This window comes from Protopterus annectens, chromosome 11.part0 (assembly GCF_019279795.1).
Source record: "Protopterus annectens isolate FY-2018-M chromosome 11.part0, PAN1.0, whole genome shotgun sequence".
Classification (NCBI taxonomy): Eukaryota; Metazoa; Chordata; order Ceratodontiformes; family Protopteridae; genus Protopterus; species Protopterus annectens.
The window spans coordinates 208,518,077-208,542,526 of NC_056745.1; the positions used below are offsets into that span (position 1 = coordinate 208,518,077).

At 37.5% G+C, this 24,450-nt stretch overlaps 1 protein-coding gene across 1 annotated transcript in view; it reads left to right on the forward strand.

Moving 5' to 3' along the window:
* The first annotated feature begins 227 nt into the window (after nt 1–227).
* The window catches only part of LOC122814922 (leukotriene A-4 hydrolase-like), a 334,501-nt gene continuing 310,278 nt past the window's right edge, over nt 228–24,450 (forward strand). Inside the window, exon 1 of the mRNA XM_044087186.1 lies at nt 228–383. Within this exon, the coding sequence (XP_043943121.1) occupies nt 228–383 (156 nt within the window). The remainder of the gene's footprint in view (nt 384–24,450) is intronic.

Genomic DNA, 24,450 nt, shown 5'->3' on the forward strand with positions numbered 1-24,450 from the left:
TAGGAATGAGATGATTTAACTTAAATCCAGAAAATAAATGTTTGCTGATACCTTTTGAATAAGTGCTAACTTGCATTCTGTAGTCCATTATTTTTAAATCTCCTTTTTCAGTATGAATCAAAACACCTATTATCAGGTCAGCTATAAGTGTAAAATGAACTTTGTACTATGATATTTAAAGAGGTATTTAACAACGAACATTGCATTCTGCACTCTAGCTTTCCACCATGGCAGAAGAAATGGATCCCTGCTCTTTTACATCCTTCCAAAAGTACACTACAAAACACCTAAACCTGAGGTGGCATCTCAATTTCAAGAGCCGCATTATTCAAGGAAGTGCTGCTTTGACCATTGAGGTTTTGGAACAGAAACTATCTAATCTGGTAACTATATTTATATCTTTACTGATAAAATATTCCTGTCACTGATCATGGTGCAGTTATTTGCAGAGTATTACTTTTTATTGTTAGAAAGGTTTTAATACACCTGTTCAGAGTTATAATGTCAATACATAGTCCAATGCAAAACAGTATGACATATCACACTGCAGTGAACAAGACTGATCAAATAATATGTTGCTTTCCGGTCACTAGCCTTCTATGTTCTGTACCCTGCTAAGTGTTAACAGTTAAAAAAATATATGACAGACAAAATCACCTTCAGCTGCTTCTACCAAAGTAGTATCTGGACTCTGCAGATCAGGCAATGATTTTGCAATAAGTGATGTTCTAAAAACATCTGACTTGAACTATCTTTTAAAAACGTTCATATGTGCACGTAGAGTATGTGAACTGTATAATCTATGCAAAGTAGTTCAGGAACTTAATAAATGGGAAACAAACCGATTATGACTCGGTTAAATAAAATGTGTTTTGCGTGCTAATTTTTTTCTCTTATTCTAAGAAGTACGTTACTTGCTTCTGATTATATTAGATATGGTGAGAAATACTGTTTTCAATACTGGTGGCTGTGCCCAGGAGCAAAACAGCACACATTTCTTTACATTTTACTGAGTTGGTTAATATATAAGCACAAAAATGACACACGGAAGACTTTTCTCCCTTTTTATAACAACATAGTGAAACTTTTTCTTGGATCCCCATCGTGTAATGGAATCAGGAGATATATTCATGGGATAAGAGGATTCAGCATACTGGAATGTTATTTTTTCCAGTACTACATGATATTGAGTATCAGTTTGTTGATTTGATCTTTTGCATCTTAAATAAAAGTGTATTGCAGGCAGTTGTTGAGGCAAAATTCTTTAAAGTGCAAGTATCTCAGCAAAAACCTGAATAACTTGCCTTTTACTCCAGGCCAATGTATGTATGTATATATATATATATATATATATATATATATATATATATATATATATATATATATATATATATATATATATATATATATATATTTATATATGTACACATAGACATACACATGCATACATATTTATGGGAGCCACTAAATTAGTCAACTGCTGTTTTAGTTGACAGCTTTTTTGCCTAATGCATTTGGTTGACAGAAAAGCTAATTGACGTTTGATAGGTTCGTAGGATCATAGGAGGTTACTAGGCTATCAACCCAGAGGTCATTTCAAGCCTAACTGTTTCATCCCAGTGTAATGCCAGTGATACTCTAGTCAATACCCAGGATTGTATTTAGCAATGACTGCCCATGTCCAGGAGGGTTGTAGGCACTATCCGAGTTCTGAATTTACGGTGCTTCTTCCACTCGTCCAGGTTCCTTTTGAACAGTGTCATAGAGGTGCTCTTCTTCACATGAATTGGCAGCCTATTCCAAAGATGCAGCAGTAGCTGGGAGACAAATCTGTCCCTCCAGCACATCCTGTTCAAGTTGCAGGCCATATTTCAGGTTGCCTATGTCTTTATTTATGAGGTCCATGATAATACATTCCATGGCCTTACAGATGAGGCTGGTCAGAATTATGGGTCTATAATTCCCTGGGTGTGTTGCTAATCCACCTTTGTGGAGTGGAATAACTGTTGCTGTTTTCCATTCCACAAGAACATAGCCTGTGGTTAGGCTGTGATTGAATAGGGTACTTAATGGTGATGCTAGGTCATGTTTTAGGCTGTGTTTTTTTGCTTTAGACAAGGCTTTAATGACCTGCTCTTCAGATGTGTAGGGTGGAGGTGGAAGTGGGGATAAGGGTTTGTGATAAGTTTGGAGGGGATAAGAGAGTAAGGTTTTCGCCAAATCTGTCCGCCAGCAGGTTTGCTATCTCTGTGGGGTCAGTGTGTGTGATACGGTCAGTCATTGTCTCAGCACATGCTAGGGTCCTTCCTTTTAGGCTGCATATGGAGCTGTTTTATCATTGTCTGTATAATGTCTGATTGATCATCTCTTCATGTTTTTCTCCTGCATTTGAAGATTTTCTTTCAGTGTCTGCTTTAACCCATTGATTTCATGCCATATTGTCACTAGTGCAATTGATTCTTTCATTTCTGCTTCTGCTCTGACCTTCATTGATTTATTTTGTTTTCTCTTTTCTCTTGGCTGCTTTTTTTTTTCTCTTCACTTTTTTGGACATTTAGTTTTTATTTCCTCTCCCACAGAATTCTGTTCTGAATAGCTATACTTTACTTGTAACTCATTTTTTTATATTTTGCTGCACAGAGCCAGTGGTTCTGTTATCATTCAGGGCACTGCCATACTGGAAGTTACTGTGCGCATTGTTTTGTGCTGGAAGTTGAAGGTATGCAGTACAGTGTAAATGGCATCTGCTGTTGTCCTCCACTACAAGCTTTATTGTAAGAATTAACAATAGAAACAAAGATAAATTGTCAACATTTGTTATACATTGATCCATTTAATGTCCTTTTGGTCCATGGAATTTCAAGAAGAAATCTTTGTGTAATGGAATTAAAATGTGCTAGCATTCGTGCATAGTGAAGCACAGTGTAATCCACAGCATTGCTGTATTTTTATTTCAAATGAATAATTTTCTGGTATGGCACAAGAGCAACAACATATTAAGAGAACAGCTGAAGCTTAGTTGATCTCTCCAGCTGCAAGCACAATACAACACCAGCTGGATCTTATTTAATGCAACAGTTCTTCTGGCTTTTCCTGGTTAGGGGTTGCCACAGCGAATCACCTGTCTGCTCATGATTGGCAGTGGAGTTTTACAGTGTCGAGTTGCCAGTCTAGCACCCAACCTTCCACAGATGGCACACACACGCACTCATACCTAGGGCCAAGTTAGAGTATCCAATCCACCTGCAGCATGTCTTTGAGATGTGACAGGAAACCGGAGCTCTTTTTTAATGCAACAAACTTTTTTTAATTGACTCTGGATTAGTTCATCAACATATGAAGCATCATGATACTAATTTACACTGCAGGAAACAGTGGATGCCTTATACTAGGGCATAGAGAAGATTTTTAAAAAGGATAAACATTAATTTATGAAAATTACATTGAAAATATAATACTATGAAACCAAAATGGCAACAAAACTGGAATACGCTTTTATATTTTAGGGCCACAGGTATGAATGCAACTTTTGATGACCTTCAAGTTTCCATTCTGTTAAGAAAACACCAGATATCTCCTGGTCAAATGGAATTTTTTTTTATTTGTGGTTGCAGTTGCCTTTCACCGTTTTTTTTGCAGCTGCATTTCCAAAGTTTATTAAACTAGTTACTATTTTTTGCAAGTTAGCTTGCACCAGTACTCTGCAAGTACACTTGCTACTACCTATGTCTGGTGATTCATATTTTTTGCAGGACTTGTTGCGAGGATCTTTTGGGTTTCTTACTTGACCTAATGAGATACAAAGGACTGAATGTGTTTTGAACTTGCATTGATGCCAAAGTCTGTAAAAATCAGATTATGTAGTTGTCCCTTCTCCCTAACTCTAGATAACAGGGCGGTGCATACTGAGACTGGAGTGTCATTGTAGGGGCACAATAGTGACAAACACTGTGCAGGCACAGAACTCTTTCACTGAATAGTTACAGTGGATAAGACCTAGACATAACAGTGGAGGTTTTCCTAGTGAGCAATAGAAGCAGAGACGAGCACGAGGAGTCAGAGTACAAACAGAGATTATATTCTAGGCTAAGGCCTATCTCTTGCAGAATACCCTGGGTAGGGACAATTCTGCCTCAGTTATTTTTGTACTGCAGTAAGATTGGATCTAAATTTGTCATTTGTGTATTAACACTTTGCAAGGAAGATGTGCTGGTGTGTGTTTTCATTTTATAGCAGTAAGACCAGTATTACAGTGCTTCCTTATAGAATGACTGGCTACAAAGTTTCTGATTTAGTTATCCCCTTTGTCTTGCTACTGAATGGAAGGAATAAATCTGAATTTATGGTTCAGATGGAGTGCACATCTGTGATTCTTCACTAGGTATTTGCTCATATCTTTTACTGTGAGCATCTTTTCCAGACATTTTTTTACTGTTTTGAAATCTAATTTCAGAGCTTTTCTTAGACTGCATTATAGTGATTTTCCTTTCATAAATTGTTATGATCAATCATTAACAACCATCTTCTAAAAACTTACCAGATATGGACTGTCTGGATCAAACTGATGTGGACAGGAATCCTGACATTTTCAAATAGGGGAAAGAAGTATACATTTCAAGAAAGCTGGGCAAGTATCTTTGAGTAGCTATATGCAACCAGGCATGGAGTGAAGTCTGTGTTCTATGACCTGCGGCACTTCTCAGTTCATTATCTTTGACAACATGACAAGCCACAGTACCCAAACTTTCAGAATCAGCAACAGTATTTCAAACATGCTGCTTGAAAGAAATAATGTTTTGAATCTCATCCCTACGGCTCCAGCTCACAACCCCAGTACTATTCACTGCTTCAGAGACATTGAGCTGGGAAGGAAGGAGAACAGGAAAGCTACACCTGCACCATCAGGCCTGCTTGCAGCCTGTACTATTCACTGCTTCAGAAACATTGAGCTGGTAAGGAAGGAAAACAGGAAAGCTGCACCTGCACCATCAGGCCTGCTTGCAGCCTGTGTTCTTTCTAAACCCTAACTCCTTTTCCTTGCATGCTAGCATCAACGGCATTAGGCAGGGCAGGCAATGCAGAATGGCTTTCACAGGGTGTCCCCACCCCTGAGCCTACGGTGGTGATGCTTCACTGTCCTCCAGCCCACCAGCCTAGCATCTCCACTTTTATTGTCCTGTTTGCAGAAAAGTAGTACTGCATAAGTACATAGAGTTTGTAGATATTTAATTTTGTTTACTGGATGAAGACTATAGAAAGAGTATTCATGAATTACAATTTGTTGTCTTTTATTAAAGGATGAGACCAAAACATGGTATTTGAGCAGTACAGTCTGATGAGTACTTGGCATCCAACTGAAAAATTATTTCACACAAGTATTGTGAAACTTGCACACATTTTAAGTAGTGCAAAAACAGGGTGTCTAACATTTTGACTATCACACATTGCTGGAATATTTTTCCATATCCGCCTGTTAAAATGTGGAGACCTATGATCAGACCTGAATCCAATATTTATATTTTTTGGTCTAGATTCAGTAAGTCATAAACTATCATTGCTGCCTCTCCTCAGTTTTAGATACTGAGAACCACCTGACACACATACCTGATCCAATATTTAACTCAAAGTCATAAAGGCAATTGAGGCATTGCTGTGCAGCAACATACTTGCTGCTACAGGGATTTTTTGCTATGTTATATCCACGCCCCACCCACAGAAAATGATGTATACTGTGCTTAATGTCTTCACTCAAGGGATCACAGGGAAATGTAAGGCAACTGACTTTTGAGACCTTTTACAAATTGCCACTACTTGTTCTTAGACTGTAACTCCTTTTTCAGGCAGGGGTGGGCTAGTCAAGCAGTTCTTCATAGGTTCACAGGTAAGCGCTAGGCTGCTGCCCTTTGGGCCATTTTAAGCCTAGAAAATTTCCCTATTTATACTTGAATTAACCTATCCCATTTTGTTACAGATTGGCCTTATCCATCCCGTGGTCGATAATTATATAATGCCCCTAATGAGAATAACTGGGATCATACCACAGATAATTTGAGAGGACCCATGCATGGGATGAAGCATTTAGGAAATGCTTCTGTTCATTAGTAGTACAGGGGGCAGTTCTGAGGTAAATGCTCTGCTTCCAATCCATAGATCCAAGTTGCACTTGATATGAACAGAGATGAACTTTGTTTTATGTGGATGGGAGTCTGTTCCTGAGTAGTGGTATCCTCTGCAAGCTATACTTGTTCCTCCAAACTGTTCTATTGATGTTGCAGAAGAGGTTTAGATCCCTAGACCAAGTTTTTCTGATGCCATTTGACTTGCTGATGTGCAGTAAATTTGTAAGAATTTGGTTGATAATGCCTTGTATAACAGACATAGGTCTCATCCTAGCAGTCTGTAGGATGCAGAGTATAGTGACAGGGCTTTGCGTTGGTTTATGCAGGATATGTTGTCTAGGTCTTGTATCCTTTTAATAAGGTATCTCTGTGAGCATTCCAGTTGTTGCATGTGTCTGAAAAGATAGATGCCAAAGGAGGCTTATACTCAATGACTGGCCTAATTTGGGCCAATGACAATGACATCCCTAGAGCTAGACTTTCTTACAGCAAAGGACACATGTTGGTCAAAAGATGTGGTCACTGTCCACATAAATTCCCAACTCCCAAAAAACTGGGTCAACTCTTAGGGGCATATTGTCAATGTGGTAGTTCCCTGGAGTAGATGACTTCCCAAAGGATACAATAATGCATTTTTTGGCATTTAGTTTCAGTCTGTGATTTTGACACTAGTTATTTATTTGGGACAAACCTTCCTGCAGGATGGTTAAGTCATTTGAAGATTCAATGACTGTACATTGCTTGCAGTCATCTGCAAACTTTGTCAGCCAGAGCCCTTTCTTATTGGCTTTCATTTTAGAAAAGTAAATGCCAAATAGGTGAGGCCACAGCACAGAACCCTGCAGGACTCCACTGGTGACTGGTCTCTTTGTGGAGGTAACTTCTCTTATTTTGATTTCCTGTGTCCTGAGATTGACATAATACTAGTGTAGGAGAATATTTCCTCTCCCCACTATTGGATGATCTCGGATTTGGTATGTATAATTAACAGGGAGTGGGGTGGGGTGGGGGCTACATGGAGTCTTGCCTCCTGCAAAAAGCATTGCTTTTAATTTGCATTCCCTGAGATTACAGTCGATTGTTGATTATTTTGTTGTTAACTTTTTTAGTCATGTTAGCATATATAAAGATACAGAATACAAAGATAAGCAGCAACACTGAACAATACCACAGCAAAGAACATATAATTTAATCGCAGTGCAAAACAATAAACTATCAAGCTGGTTTGATTAGAACATAACAACATAAAATGTGCTTGATGAATAAGTCAAAACAAAGAGGAAAAATAGTAGGAGGAATAAGTACTGAATTCAAGTAAAGTTTGAGTGGATTAGAGAGCCAGAAGAATAATTAAGGCTGAGGGAGAGTGCAGTGGCATATAATAATTACCAGGCTTAGCCATAAACGTCTAAACAGTGACACTGAGAGGAGTCTCTAAAGTGAGCTTTTAATTCTTTTTGAACATTGTTAAGGATGTGATAATATCTTATGGGATGTTACTCCACACTAAAGGGCCAGTTTTGTAATATGATCTTTCCTGTGGTTACTATGGTGAAATGAGGCCTTGTAAGGAGGCAACTGTCAGAGTTTCTGAGGGAGTAGGATGTGGATCTGAATAGTTTGGAGGTTTAAGAGGAGGACAGAATTGTTCATTCAATATTTTAAAGGGCATCAAATTAAGCAGTAAAGAAGCATTGCCTCTACAATTAATGGTGCACATTAATGAGTGGGACACTGTGATGTTTAATGGGGCACATTAATGAGTGGGATACTGTGATGTTTAATGGGACGCATTAATGAGTGGGACACTGTGATGTTTAATGGGGCACATTAATGAGTGGGAGACTGTGATGTTTAATGGGACACATTAATGAGTGGGACACATTAATGAGTGGGATACTGTGATGTTTAATGGGACACATTAATGAGTGGGACATTGTGATGTTTAACAGGACAAATTAAAGAGTGGGACACTGTGATGTTTAATGGGGCACATTAATGAGTGGGACACTGTGATATTTAATGGGATGCATTAATGAGTGGGATACTGTGATGTTTAATGGGACACATTAATGAGTGGGACATTGTGATGTTTAACAGGACAAATTAATGAGTGTGACACTGTGATGTTTAATGGGACACATTAGTTAGTGGGACACTGTGATGTTTAATGGGGCACATTAATGAGTGGGACATTGTGACGTTTAATGGGATACATTAATGAGTGGGACACTGATGTTTAATGGGACACATTAATGAGTGGGACACTGTGATGTTTAATGGGACACATTAATGAGTGGGACACTGTGATGTTTAATGGGACACATTAATGAGTGGGACACTGTGATGTATAACGGGACACATTAATGAGTGGGACACTGTGATGTTTAATGGGACACATTAATGAGTGGGACACTGTGATGTTTAACGGGACACTTTAATGAGTGGGACACTGTGATGTTTAATGGGACACATTAATGAGTGGGACACTGTGATGTTTAATGGGACACATTAAAGAGAGGGACACTGATGTTTAATGGGACACATTAATGAGTGGGACACTGTGATGTTTAACGGGACACATTAATAAGTGGGACACGGTGATGTTTAATGGGACACATTAATGAGTGGGACACTGTGATGTTTAATGGGACACATTAATGAGTGGGACACTGTGATGTTTAATGGGACACATTAATGAGTGGGACACTGTGATGTATAACGGGACACATTAATGAGTGGGACACTGTGATGTTTAACGGGACACATTAATGAGTGGGACACTGTGATGTTTAACGGGACACATTAATGAGTGGGACACTGATGTTTAATGGGACACATTAATGAGTGGGACACTGTGATGTTTAACGGGATACATTAATGAGTGAGATACTGTGATGTTTAACGGGACACATTAATGAGTGGGACACTGTGATGTTTAATGGGGCACATTAATGAGTGGGACATTGTGACATTTAATGGGATACATTAATGAGTGGGACACTGATGTTTAATGGGACACATTAATGAGTGGGACACTGTGATATTTAATGGGACACATTAATGAGTGGGACACATTAATGAGTGGGACACTGTGATGTTTAATGGGACACATTAATGAGTGGGACACTGTGATGTTTAATGGGACACATTAATGAGTGGGACACTGTGATGTTTAACAGGACACATTAATGAGTGGGACACTGTAATGTTTAACGGGACACATTAATGAGTGGGACATTGTGATGTTTAATGGGACACATTAATGAGTGGGACACTGTGATGTATAACGGGACACATTAATGAGTGGGACACTGTGATGTTTAATGGAACACATTAATGAGTGGGTCACTGTGATGTTTAATGGGACACATTAATGAGTGGGACACTGTGATGTATAACGGGACACATTAATGAGTGGGACACTGTGATGTTTAATGGGACACATTAATGAGTGGGACACTGTGATGTTTAACAGGACACATTAATGAGTGGGACACTGTAATGTTTAACGGGACACATTAATGAGTGGGACATTGTGACATTTAATGGGATACATTAATGAGTGGGACACTGATGTTTAATGGGACACATTAATGAGTGGGACACTGTGATATTTAATGGGACACATTAATGAGTGGGACACATTAATGAGTGGGACACTGTGATGTTTAATGGGACACATTAATGAGTGGGACACTGTGATGTTTAATGGGACACATTAATGAGTGGGACACTGTGATGTTTAACAGGACACATTAATGAGTGGGACACTGTAATGTTTAATGGGACACATTAATGAGTGGGACATTGTGATGTTTAATGGGACACATTAATGAGTGGGACACTGTGATGTATAACGGGACACATTAATGAATGGGACACTGTGATGTTTAATGGGACACATTAATGAGTGGGTCACTGTGATGTTTAATGGGACACATTAATTAGTGGGACAGTGTGATGTATAACGGGACACATTAATGAGTGGGACACTGTGATGTTTAATGGGACACATTAATGAGTGGGACACTGTGATGTTTAATGGGACACATTAATGAGTGGGACACTGTGATGTTTAATGGGACACATTAATGAGTGGGACACTGTGATGTTTAACGGGACACATTAATGAGTGGGACACTGTGATGTTTAATGGGACACATTAATGAGTGGGACACTATGATGTTTAACGGGACACATTAATGAGTGGGACACTGTGATGTTTAATGGGACACATTAATGAGTGGGACACTGTGATGTTTAATGGGACGCATTAATGGGTGGGACACTGTGGTATTTAATGGGACACATTAATGAGTGGGACACTGTGATATTTAATGGGACACATTAATGAGTGGGACACTGTGATGCTTTTGAGGCAGGCTTAAGTGAATGAAGCATAATATTTTGTTTTCTGTCTTTTGCAGAAGTTGTGTATTTTATGTGGAGTGTAAAGGTCTCAGTGAAAGAGTATTTCAGTTTGGGGAATAGAAAATTAATAACTGAAGGAATGTTTTGTGTGCAAGTGAAAAGATGTTGTAGGCTATATGTTTTTGACTGAGCACATTTTTAAAATGTGATTCATCAGAGGGAGTAAATGACCTGCTTGATCCAAGACAAGGCTCAGATATTTTTGCTGTGTAATGAAGGGTTGTGAAAGATTCACACTAACATGTCACAAAATTTCAAATATTTATTTGTGTGTGTGTGTGTGTGTGTGTGTGTGTGTGTGTGTGTGTGTGTGTGTGTGTGTGTGTGTGTGCGCGCGCATGTGTGTATGTGTATTTAGCATGTCTGCCATTGGTATGTATACACATTAGTGGAGAATGAAGACTGCTCCCCATCGTGGGTGCATAGGACCCTGTCTCCTGTCTGTGACTTCCAAAAGGGAAATATGTTGTTTCTTCTAAAAACTGGTGATTCTGTGCAGAATATTTTTAGGAAGAATTGCAGTTGGACAGATATGTTTCAAGTATTTTTTCCTTTGGGCAAAAAAAATTAAGTCAGATTATTTCTATGTACGAAAACATCCTACATATTTCTGACCAAGTTGAGTGTAGAAGCACTTCTCCTTCAATGCCATTACCTAGGATGCAGCAACAATGACTTACCACAGTAATGGCCTATTGTCTGCGAGCGCAAGTTGTCACTGGGGCAGATGCAGGTGAGTACTCCCTATTTAAGGGAAGTGCTGCTATTCTTGCCTGCAGAATCTATCAGCAGGTACATTGTCCCTCCCTCCCAAACTTCCATGCAGGGTCAGGAGGCGGCCTTATGGCTTCACCCCCCTTGTGTTCCCCCTGTTCTTGTTCAGTGGCCTCGGCTGTCCTGAAGTTGGGTCCAGATTTGACTGGTGGCTACATCAAGGGGTATGTGGCTTGTAAATATAAGTTAAACAAGTTTGCCACCAAGTCCGAGGTAGCCCGAAATACGGACCCAGTTTTCTTTGAGGTGGCAGCCAGAATAGGTGGGTGTATGCCAACCGGCTTCAGGTGATAGTTTGATGGTATTTGTTGATATGTTGCATCACTATTGCTTGTCCTTGTTTGTTATATAATAAAAGGTCGCAAAGCCAATCTGGTGTTGTTTATGACTCGGCTCAGTGGACAATACATTTTTGGCAATCTCCTAATTTCTCTAAAGACATTGTTATTTCACAGTGTATTTTCCTAGGCAATAGTATTTTTGGTTATGGCATTGATGAAATCATGGTGAAGTTGCAACTTTGGCTCTCATTCAGCAACTAGTGACAAAAACGATTAACATTTCTACTGTGTCTCTTATACATGCATCTCAAAAAGCACTTTATAAATAATTTTGTGTTATTCTTGGCATGTATTGGCATTTATACCTCAGTATGACACAAATCCTTGGACCACCCCACTCAACTTCTTTGCTCAAGAATTATGGACAAAGCCAAAAACAGTTGGAAGGCAAAGACCCCCAAATCAGGGACAATTTAAAAATATTTCTATAATTCAATGAATAATTTAATAGAACAACAGGTTTTGCATCAACGTGTATTTTTTGTGTAATAAGAACTGTGAAACTCTGCTGTCTGGCATTGTAATCCATAGTGATTTACCAGAAAATTAAAAGATTTATGTGGGACAGAATTAAAATATGAGACAAAATCAGGAACATTCTAAAAAATCCGGGACAACTGACAACTGTCTTGGACAAGTGTGAGCAGGTTTCCTGGGGTGACAGTGTTGATTAGAATATCAGAAGATGTACCTTACACTTGGGCAATCTAAACAGTGTTCATTTCTACAGGGATGCCATTGGATAGGATGGAGACAATTTTACATTGCTTCCGAGAACAGCACAAAAAGCATTTCAAAAACCTACAATCAAGTACTAGTAAGTGACTTCTCTCAGGTACAGACCACTTCCATTTTTGGTACAGACCCTGCTGCTGTGTAGCCTAGAGGCAGACACACTGCATTTTTTTATGTCTATGCAAACTTTTAAAAGTCCAAACTCCTCCAATTGGAGAGGCTCTGCAACTACAGCTACAAACAGATATCCTCCTACTTTGAACACTTACTGCCTTATATAGTTCTTCTTTCCTTCCTAGTGTCATTTCTTGGGTTTGTTATTATTCTAGCATCATCAATGGCACTGCTGATGCTCCATTGAGAGGTAGCTTTAAATCTGGGACTACAGAGCTGATGTTAGAAGAGCTCAGCACCATGCAAGCCTTGATAAACAAGTGAAGCAGAATCTAAAGCACACTAGAGCTGCACTTTGTATAACAGAACACATTTCAGGAAATGATAGTTTATACCATGCGTATGTATATATGATGTATGTATGTATATATGATGTATATGTGTGTGTGTGTGTGTATATATATATATATATATATATATATATATATATATATATATATATGATGTATGTGTGTATATATGATGTATGTATGTATATATGATGTATGTATGTATATATGATGTATGTGTGTATATATGATGTATGTGTGTATATATGATGCATGTGTGTATATATGATGTATGTGTGTATATATGATGTATGTATGTATATATGATGTATGTATGTATATATGATGTGTGTGTATATATGATGTATGTGTGTATATATATATGATGTATGTGTGTATATATGATGCATGTGTGTATATATGATGTATGTGTGTATATATTATGTATGTATGTATATATGATGTATGTGTGTATATATGATGTATGTATGTATATATGATGTATGTGTGCATATATGATGTATGTATGTATATATGCTGTATGTGTATGTATATATATATATATATATATATATATATATATATATATATATATATATATATATATATATATATATATATATATATATATGTGTTAAAAGAGCAAGCATAACAAGAGCAGTCTTTTTAGACTGAATCTAAAAAAAATGGGGGGGGGAGCCCAGCTGCACCTCTGATGTGAGGGGGTGCATCTCCACATCCCCTGTTAATGCCTCCCTGTACATCCGATGTGGGAGAATGCACCCTCACACCCCCTGCTGATTATATATGCCAACTCAGAGATAATACAACAGCAAGGAAAGGGCAAATTTCTATACCTGCTGTTCAACAATTTCATACTCAGAGCAGCCATCGGGCTGAAAAACAGGGGAAAAAATCATTTTCACTCTTTTGAGTGTTTGCTCTTACAGACTGCAGCCACATATTACATACATTCATGCATACATAGCAGTTAACAGAGATGAAGTTAGTTAACACCAACTTTATTTTGTCTGATCCAGTTTTTAATTACCAGACTACATACTTTCTACAAACAAGATAGCTACACTTTTTTTAAAAGTGTCCACAGAGTTAGCACTTCTTAATTCAATAACCAGATGATTCCTTAGTAGGAACCACGTGTTCCATGAACCAGGTAATTTATACTTCCTTTTAAGCATGTAGCATCTCATAAGGAATGGAGATGTTCTCAAAGGATTTGATGTTGTCAGATGCAAAAGGATTTATCAAACTGTGCTTTATCTTACCAAATCAGCTGACATTATATATATATATATAAATATATATATATATATATATATATATATATAAATATGTGACAAAAAGAAACAAAAATATCCTCATTGTCCCATATGATGGCTGTTATGGTGGTGGAAAACTACATCTCACTTCTCTCCATCTCTGCTTCCTTCCAAGTCTCCATTTTTTCATTTGTCCTTACCCCTACATAACTTTATTACCATTACTTGTTGCTCCTATGTAAAAATAGAGATGGAGAGCTATTTATTTTTATTTTTTTATTTCTGCAGGAACGACTCTATAACATTGTTTAACTTTTTAACTTTTCATTTCCATTTTTTCAGTAACAATGTCTTGTTTTTTTTTTTCATGCTCCCCGAATATGAAAAAAAAATATTGTGTTCATCTCTCCCTCTCTGTTTCTGCTTCCTGGATGAACAGGTCTCTAGCACCACCTTGCTGCTTTGTTTTGTGATATCCTAAAAGGCCTTGTTTGCAACATCTCCCATAATTATCAACTACATCATCATCCTATACACCTTCCTCATTTCAATGGCCACACTCTTAACTCTCTAGTTCATTTGTTTACTCATGTCAAGCTTCATACATTTACTTCCTCTCCTGGTCTGTCATTCCTTTCTATTCATCAGTCCATCTTTGACACAACTCTACAGTTTTATTGATCCTCAAAATTTATATTATCCTTCCATTTTACGTGTCACTTCTCATCAGGCTGAAGTGTTGTCTTCTGTAATCCCAGAAAGGGATTCTAGAGATATATCCTGGTGTTTCACTCTTCACGATGAACCAGACTCTGACATAATCAGAGCTGATCTTGTGTCTTTATATGTTATCTTTCTTATTTTTTGGTAGGTGTTTTAGTTCCCGAGGTGCTAGAGGAGAGAGTACTGCGTTGGTGTGTTTTTCCTGTGCTTTTTTAATAAAAAAATTCCTTGGTACGTTTCTTTGAACATTGGCCTTATTTTTGTGTTTTTTTCATTTATTTCTGGACTTTGTGGTGTGATATATCATGGCCAATGATTCTTTTGTACCTTTGCCCCATTTATTTCGTGAAACAGGTGTTGACTCATCTCAAAGGTCAATTGAAAGGTTTTTAATTCAGATCGGTGATGGTGGAGGGGCTGCGGGCCCCTCTGATGGTCATGAAATTGATCTTTCCAGTTGAAGAGATCATGTCCTGTCCAAATGGGAGGAAGAAAGGAGAATTCCTGATTCCAATCCTTTTTCTGTGATTGGAAAGGTGACTAAGATTGCAGCTACCCAAGAAGTCCAGGTACTTTTCGATAAGATCGAAAAAATTATGTTTAAGGAGACATCTGCCTTTTTTAAATTTGTAGAGTCTCCAAATATATGTAGAGCTGAATATTACACCAAGGGGGTTAAGGGCAGTAAAAAGCCCTTCAATGCCTTTTGACCTATCAGTGGAAGAAGACAAACAGTTCCATGCTAGATGGGTAGCTGCAGCTCATAAATGTAGTTTGGAATGGGTGGCCATTCTGATAGAAAGAGATGCACTTAAAATGTTCAATTTGAAGGAGGAGACCAAAAGTTTGTGTAAAGAAGTACTTCAGTGGACTAATGTTGATAATTTGGAACAGTTTTAAGAAATATGAATGGGAAACTGTCCACTTATGAGAAAGAGGTCATTGAATATTTTATTATTGCTAATGTGTTCCCTAATCCTCAGCCTAAGTGGTCTAGAGGTTTGCCCAACACAGAATGCAGAACATGAGCATGTTGTTAGATATATTACCCAATCAGAACTGCAACTGGCCAGGAATTTAATGTCAAAAACTATAGCAGTGTTTTCGCTGGTGAACTGTTTGGTTTGGCTACCCTAGGACAATGTGAACAATGTCCACACGGGGTACATCCACATAATATATCCCCTGTTAAAGTACATTGTTGGAAGTGACAAGTGGTATCCTGATAACATTTGTAATAACTGAAATGTGAACCCAGTGTTTGGCCCCTATGAAAAGAAAATGAATACTTCTTCCCAAAAATCTCAAACAATCTGTCATCTGCCAATAGGATGTTCCAATGACTGTTCACAATATCCATGAGTGATATAGTGTTCCTGCCAAAGGTAGTAGCAAACCTCAATTTGGATGCATCCCCAGGTTGGGGTTCCTTATAACTTAGCCTGTCCTGGGTAGAAGCCCACTGACATCCCATGGTGATGTTTCTCTCTTTATAACCCTTGCTCCGAAATCTATGAACAAGGTCGTCTCTATAGTGTTCATAAGTACTTGTTTCACAGCACACCCTTCTAATCCAGAGAAATTGTGACTTTGGTATATTCCGGATGATATGTTGGGAGTGGAAGCTTGTAGCATGAAGAAGTGAATTATATTTGGGAAATTTACGATAGAGTGTCCAAGGTGTTGTCCACATTCCTATTTACCAAAACGTCAAGGAAAGTGATCTGTTGTGGATGGTAGTTAACCTTGAACTCAATACCCCATTTGTTGTCATTTAAATATTCTACAAATTCATGCAAATATATCTCGTCAGCCTTCCACACCATCCAACAATCATCCAGATAACATCTCCAGATGTCTAGCTCCCCAAGATATATGTTGTGATTGGGATTATAAATTAGTTTCTCTTCCAGATATGCCATAAATAAATCAGCATAAATGGGCTGTACCCTGCACCTTCCAAAAACATTCTCCTAGAAAATATAATACATTCTTGGTTAGAACATGTTCCGCTAAACACACTAAGAATGTGTTGAAACCCGGCTGATAAAGTACACACTTTTCTAACCAATATTGTAATGCCAACAAACCCGCCCAATGTGGGATGTTGGTGTATAGGGCAGTGACATCCAAGGTACAAAGGAACCACCCCAGTTCTAACTGCATATCTGAAACAATTCCCAAAAACTGTGCAGTATCCTGGATATGGGCACGGACATAACCCAAAAGTGGTTTCAAGTTTCTTCTTTCAGCTCTTCCCGGTTAGGGGTCGCCACAGCGGAACTCAGGTCCGCTAATGATTGGCAGTAGATTTTTACATGCTGAGTTGCCAGCTCTGATGCACAACCTTCAACGAAGGTATGCCCATTCACGCATGTCTCCACACAGAAGACGCTTTAGCTGAGAATCGAACAGGGCAATGTCTTACTGGGAGGTGACAATGCTACCAGTGGTTTCAAGTATTGAGTCAAAAACTCTGATAAAGGTTCAGTAAGAGAACCCCTGTCTGATACTATAGGTCTCCCGGGTGGATTTTTGGGATCCTTATGTATTTTGGGGAGCAAATAAAGATATTGAGATTTGGGGTCCTGCACCGTGAGGTGATAAAGGTCTGAAGCAGTGATAATGCCCTCCTCCTTTGCTTCTGCTAAATAGGCATCGATCTCTATCTTAAATCTTGAGGTTGGATCCAGGGGCATGTGCATGTAATATCACCCATCTTTCAACTGTTTCTGTGCCTCACCATAATACATATCTCAATCCATCACTAACACTGCTCCTCCCTTATCAGCCGGCAAAATCACCACATTCCTATTGTTTTTCAAATTTTTGATCACCTGTTGTCCCATCTTTGAGAGATTGTGGGGAAAAGTAGAGTGTTCATGCCAATTATAGTGAAGATTTTTGAGAACACCGGATTGAAACATGGACACCTATTGAAACATAGGTGGCATAAAAGTAGATCTTTGAAATTTAAATGTGTTCATATTTCTAGCTGAGTCAGAACGAAAATACAGTTTTAGATTCAACAAACAACAAAAACTGATGACATCCTGTCCCAAGGAATCCTCACAGACAAAAAAGCGTGGTACAAAGTTAAGACCTTTATTGAGAAGTTGTATTTCAACTTCTGAGAGGGCTATAGAAGAAATAGTGTGAACATTCATACATTCCTTTAATGTTGTATCATAAGTTTCAGAAGATTCTCTAGATTGCTTATTTGTTCTGTGCCCCCCTTCTTGTTCTAACCTTAAAGGGTGGTTCAGGTTGCTTCTTTTGGGGTTAGGTGAGTCTAAAGTGTGGTTGCCATCCATATCAGTAGTTGAGGACAAATCCTCCCCCGATGTGCCACTGAAAGATCCCCTAGGTTTCTTCAAAATGGACTTGGGCTGCTTTCTTTTTTGAGTGAATTGTCTCTTATCACTAATGCTAAATTTAACATTTTTATTTGGCTCAAAAGCTTTTCCCTTCTCATAGTCCCCCATGTCCCGATTAAATTTTTTTCATCCTTTTCTCTTTTAATAATTGTTCAAGATTAAGTAACTCAGTGCTAAGTTGGTTCAGGCAGGGCATATAACAGGGTAATGTTTAATAAATATTGATGTCCTCACAGGAGGATTCTACTTCCATGATACACTGGTTCACTGTTCATTCATAGTATGATGTCAAAGCATCCACAAACTGTATGGAGGCAGTTTGTTGGACCTGTGCCCATTATTCTGACAAAATGTCATCCACGCAATGGACTAAAGGTTGAATCCTGACCCGTAAGCCCCTAGAGCTAATCCCCTTTAACTGGTAAGCCTTAAATAATTTCAAATGCCAGACATTTGTTCATAGGAGTTTCATGTTCTTAGTAAGTTTTTGAAAGGCCTGTTTACACTGACTGTCCGGGTCATTAATCTTACCCATTTCTTTGACTCCTTTGTCTAAATGACCTAACCAGAAAACTTGCAAATCATCTTTATCAGAAGATAAACCTTTTATGATCAAAGCCAAATCTGTGTTAAAAAAGTGTGTCTCGAATATACTTCGTAAAACTACAACAAACTTACAGGGAACTGGGAACCCCCACAAGTAATCCAGAAGGTAATCAGCCCCTTTTCCACCAAAAAAATCCAAAAAAACTGCATAAACAAAGACAGATGTCTGGGAAACCTTTGTAGTTGTTGGAACACTTCCTAAACAAACATACAGTCCAGTAGGATGTTACCTACATGGCTCAAGTTTTTAAAGCACTTCACTTCCAGCAATGTACCTTAACAGGGGATATATTGTGTGGATGTACCCCTTGCGGACATTGTTCACATTGTCCTAGGGTAGCCAAACCAAACAGTTCACCAGCGAAAACACTGCTGTTGTTTTTGACATTAAATTCCTGGCCAGTTGCAGTTCCGATTGGGTAATATATCTAGCAAGATGCTTCTGTTCTGCATTCTGTGTTGGGCAAACCTCTAGACCACTTAGGCTGAGGATTAGGGAACACATTAGCAATATTAAAAACCAAAAACAGTCTAATGCCATTTTTAAACATACCATAAAAGACAATTCTGCTTTTTTTCAGATTTACTGTTATTGACAGAATAAATGGGGACAGAAGGAACAAGTCTGGTTGGCATTCTATTCTGAATTGCAAGAAGAAAAAGTAGATAATTAAATTGGGGGGTCTTTTTCCTCAGGGACTAAATGAGCATTTATAATCAACCAATGGGGATGTATGTATGATAATTAAGTTGGTTATATAGCTGTTGCTATATGCAGTTAAGTGTATTGGCGGTGAGCACACAATGAGGAAGGCTGATAAAGCCAAAACCGGTTTGCTTTTTGGGGCTTTTTACTTCTGTGCCTTTGAGCCTATGTGCCAATAAATTGTCATTTTTTTCCACACTTTGTGCTGGTCCTCTCTTTTTTGAATTGATTCTGATGTAGCGACCAATGCTTTAGTAAGTTCAATACAGGGCAAGTACCATATAAAAGTAATTTCATTCCTCCTTTCAGGAATGAGACTATTCAGTGTTTCTCTACTTCATTAAAATATAGTACAGAAAAGGAATTTGATAGATTTTGTAAGAAAAGAAGTAATGTTTTTTATAATTTAACAAAAGAAGAATGGGAAAGCATTGTTAAAGCTTAGCAGTATGAAGGCTTTAATATTTAAGTCTTCTGATAAAGGGGGCAAGTTAGTTGTTCTCCATTATTCCCAATATCTACGTATGTGTTACAAACATTTGAATGATAAAAATGTATATAAGCAAACTGATTTAAATGTATATATTAAAGCAATGGAGGAATATAGGGATTTATTGCATAGAAGGTTAAGGTTGAATTATTTCTCTTTACATGATATACAAAATGTTTTCAGTAGTAAAGATTGTAAAATTGCACATTTCTTTTGCCTGCCTATGAGTCACAAAATTTTTTCTTACCCTCCGGGACATCCGATTGTATCGGCATGTGGATACTTCACACATAATATTTCATGTTTTCTTCATAGCTTTTTAATGCCATATGTTAAAAAGTTACCTTCTTATATTGAGAATTCATATGATCTTATTAAAAAATTGAAGAAATAAAGTGGCAGGAAGATTGCTATTTTATAGTTTAAGATGTGGTAAGCCTGTGTAACTAGTATTGTACACCCTCATGGTTTAGAAGCAGTATTACATTTTCTTGGGGATGTTCCTAGCATACATTATATTTTAGATTTAATGTTTTTTTTTGTTTACAAAACAATATTTTTGAGTTTAATGGTGTTTTGTATAAATAATTGAAAAGTACGGCGATAGGGCATATTTTGTCCCCATGTACACACATTTGTTCATGGGTCATTTTGAGAAACTCTATATGTATCAGAACATTTTTTATAAAGTTCATGTATTGAAATACTTTAGATATATAGATGATTTAATTTTTGTGTTCAAGGGGGGCTAGAAAATGTTAATAGTTTTGTAGAAAGTTTACATGAGAATAGATTTAATATTTGTTTTGATGGGTTACAGGTTGGTCCACAGGTGGTTTATCTGGACATGCTATTGGAGTGTAAAATTAATGGTCTTATTAAGACAAAAATTCATAGAAAATTTGATAATTTTGACTGTATTCTCCATGGCAGTAGTTGTCACCCTCCCCGCATAGGTTCATAGGTGTGTACTAGGCTAATGGCCCTGGAGCCTTTACAAGTCTAGCCCATAGGACCCTGGCATTGTGCCACCCAACATAATAGAATCTATTCAAAAAGGTGTATTTCTAAGGCTGCAAAGATTGTGTAGCAATGGAGATGAATGTAAGGAAGAACTAGACAAGACTGCAATGATGTTTTTAGAGAAGGGTTATAGTCCAGTGTTAATTAATGAAACAAAGAATAAAATTTTGGGGTATGATAGAGTTAAAGATTTTCCCAAGTCTATGAATGTGTGGGTAAGACATAGAAATGTAGAAAAAGAGGAAGCTGATCAAATAATTTCTTGGTTTTGTTACAAAATTTACCGTGTTTACTAAGCAATTAATAGAACTGATTAGACATTGGGAAATGTTAGAGAAAAATGATAGGTTAAGTTTTTTGAAAGGTAAACAGCTACAAATTTCATATAAGAGGGGTAGGAATTTAAGGGACCTTTTGGTGCATGGCAGATTTGTTTTGTCAGCACCTTCTAGTGATGTAAGTATAAGAACTGTAGGAACTTTTCCTTGTGGTGGCTGCATAGTATGCAAATATGTGATAGACACATTTCCAGTTATTAATGGAAAAAGTTCCAAGTACAAATAATTTTAGTTGCAATAGTAAGGGAGTTATTTATTGTATAAAGTGCCCCTTTGAGAAATTTTATATTGGGGAAACTTAAAGAAGTTTTGCAACTAGAATAAAAGAACATATAAGAGATATTAAAAAGAAAAATGAAATAAGTCCAGTTGTTTCACATTTTCATTGTATACATAAAGGTGATTTTATTGGTTTTAAAGTAACAGTTTTAGAACAAATACACTTTTCTGGTGAAGGTGTTAATAATATTAAAAATGAGCTGAGAAGAAAACAATCTGTATTTATTTTAAAATTTGATACATTAGTGTCTAAGGGCATGAATAGAGAATGCATTTGGAGATATTTTTTGTGAAATATCTCCTTAAATTTTAAATTGGTTTAATTAATTGTAATTAATGGCTAATGGTGTATTAATTACTTTGTGATGTATAAATATGCAGTGGGGTTGAAATTGATTGTACTCCTTTAAAGGCTTGCAGCCAAGGTGCTAGAGGAGAGAGTACTGCATTGTTGTGTTTTTCCTGTGCTTTTTTAATTAAATAATTCCTTGGTATGTTTCTTTGAACATTAGCCTTATTTTTGTGGGGTTTTTTTTCGTTTATTGTTGGACTTTGTGGTGTAATATAACTTCTGCTGTATATGTTGGCACCCTCTTCTTCCCTTTTTGAGAAATCAGAGTTAATAACTATTTAACATGTCTATACTTGGTCGGTTTCCCACTGCTCATGTCCTCTTACCTGGGTAAAGTTAATTAACTCACACATGTTTTAATTACCTAAAGTATTCTATCACCTTTCTTAATAGCATCTGCTGTTTTCTCCTCGGTCAAGGCATCCATCTAGCATTTGTACTGATACTTTTGCATTCTTTACTGAGGGCACTGTCAGCTCTCTTCCTCATATCAAGAATGTCTGTAATATATCTGGCAGTAGTTGCAGAGGGTTAAGGCTGTGAATTATAACTCCTGGGGTACAGAGTTTGGTTTCCACAATCATCATTTGCCTACTTAAGTGCCACTTTGATTAAATGAGCAGAACGTTTTAATGTAACCTACCTTGGCGCAGGTTTGGGGTCTACTTTCATTTCAAAATTCCACAACTTTTAACCTCTAAATACCGAAGCCCAGAAGATCAAAGTTGTGGAATCTCTAAACTTGTCAACGGAGATCGCCATACAGTGTGGAACTGGAACTTTACCAATCTGTTCACTGTAGTGCAATCTCAGAGTTGATATATTTAAGTAGCATGGGGGGGTGCAGGCGGCATGCGCCCCTGTAAATGTGACTTTTAATGTTTTATTTTTTTAGATTTTTTTTTCAATTCAAGATCCCACAACTTTGATCTTCTGGGCTTTGATATTTAGAAGTTCGAATTTGTAGAATTTTGAAATTTGAAAGTAGACCCCAGGTTTGAGATCAAATATATTGTTTAGTGAACCACATATGTTTATGCTCCTTATTCTGTAATATTTTGTGCATTACCCTAAACCTTTCCATTAGAGGTTTTTGCGCTAGTATACAGCTCAGCAAGCTCCTGCCTGGTGCCCTGCAGAGTTCTACAGCAGCAGAGAGACAAAAGAAAGACTTTGGAGTGATTAAGTATAATTTTTCTGCATTTTCTTGCTGCCTTTAACTTATTCCACCTAAAACGTCAATTTTCTAGAGTTTCTGTGATTTAAAAAACTTGTTTCAGCTACATATTGTACTTATTTTACTGCCTGTACTTTAACAAAGTCGTTTTTGTGTTTAAATTACCTGTTTAACTGTTGTAGGCTACACACTCAAGTGTGATAGCCATGTCTGTGCATTTAAAGTGTTTTTTTGATTGTATCTGCTTTATTTTCTGAAAAAAAATAAAAAATATACTTGTTTTCCCACCTTTGTAAGCTAGTATAGTCCAGTTTTCAGAATAGTGCTGAATTCAGGGCTGTGTTACAAATTTTTGTGTTTTCCCATACCTTACTTGGATAGAAGGAAGTTTCTCTGTTCACTGTAAGAGAGGGAGCTTTGAGCAGCCTATCTGTCCCTGGAGGAGTGGTTTCATCCCAGAAATTAGTAGCTTATTGGCCATTTTGGGCTAATTTCTATTTCTTTCATTTCCCTGCTATAAAACCTGCATTTGTGAGGTTTTTGCACTAGTATACAGCTCAGCAAGTTTCTGCCTGGTGCCCAGCAGAGTTCTACAGCAGCAGATAGACAAAAGAGAGACTTTGGAGTGATTAAGTATCATTTTCTGCATTTTCTTGCTGCCTTTAACAGATTCCACCTAAAACGACAATTTTCTAGAGTTTCTGTGATTTAAAAAGCTTGTTTCAGCTACATATTGTACTTATATTACTGCCTGCACTTTAAATGTGTTTAAATTACCTGTTTAACTGTTGTAGGCTACATACTCAAGTGTGATAGCCATTTCTGTGCATTTAAAGTATTTTTTTGATTGTATCTGCTTTATTTTCTAAAACAAACAAACAAAAAAATATATATACTTGTTTTCCTGCCTTTCTAAGCTAGTACAGTCCAGTTTTCAGGTTAGTGCTGAATTCAGGGCTGTGTTAAAAGTTTTTGTGTTTACCCATACCTTACTTGGATAGAAGGAAGTTTCTCTGTTCACTGTGAGAGAGGGAGCTTTGAGCAGCCAATCTGTCCCTGGAGGAGTGGTTTCAGCCCCGAAATTAATAGTTTATTGGCCATTTTGGGCTAATTTCTATCTCTTTCATTTCCCTGTTATAAAACCTGCATTTGCACGGTTTTGCTTGCTGGGCAGCGATGGTTAGCTTGGGTATAACTATTCTTGGCTCCACAAAGTCTGCTGTTCAAATTTTCCCTTGGAACTAGACAAACTT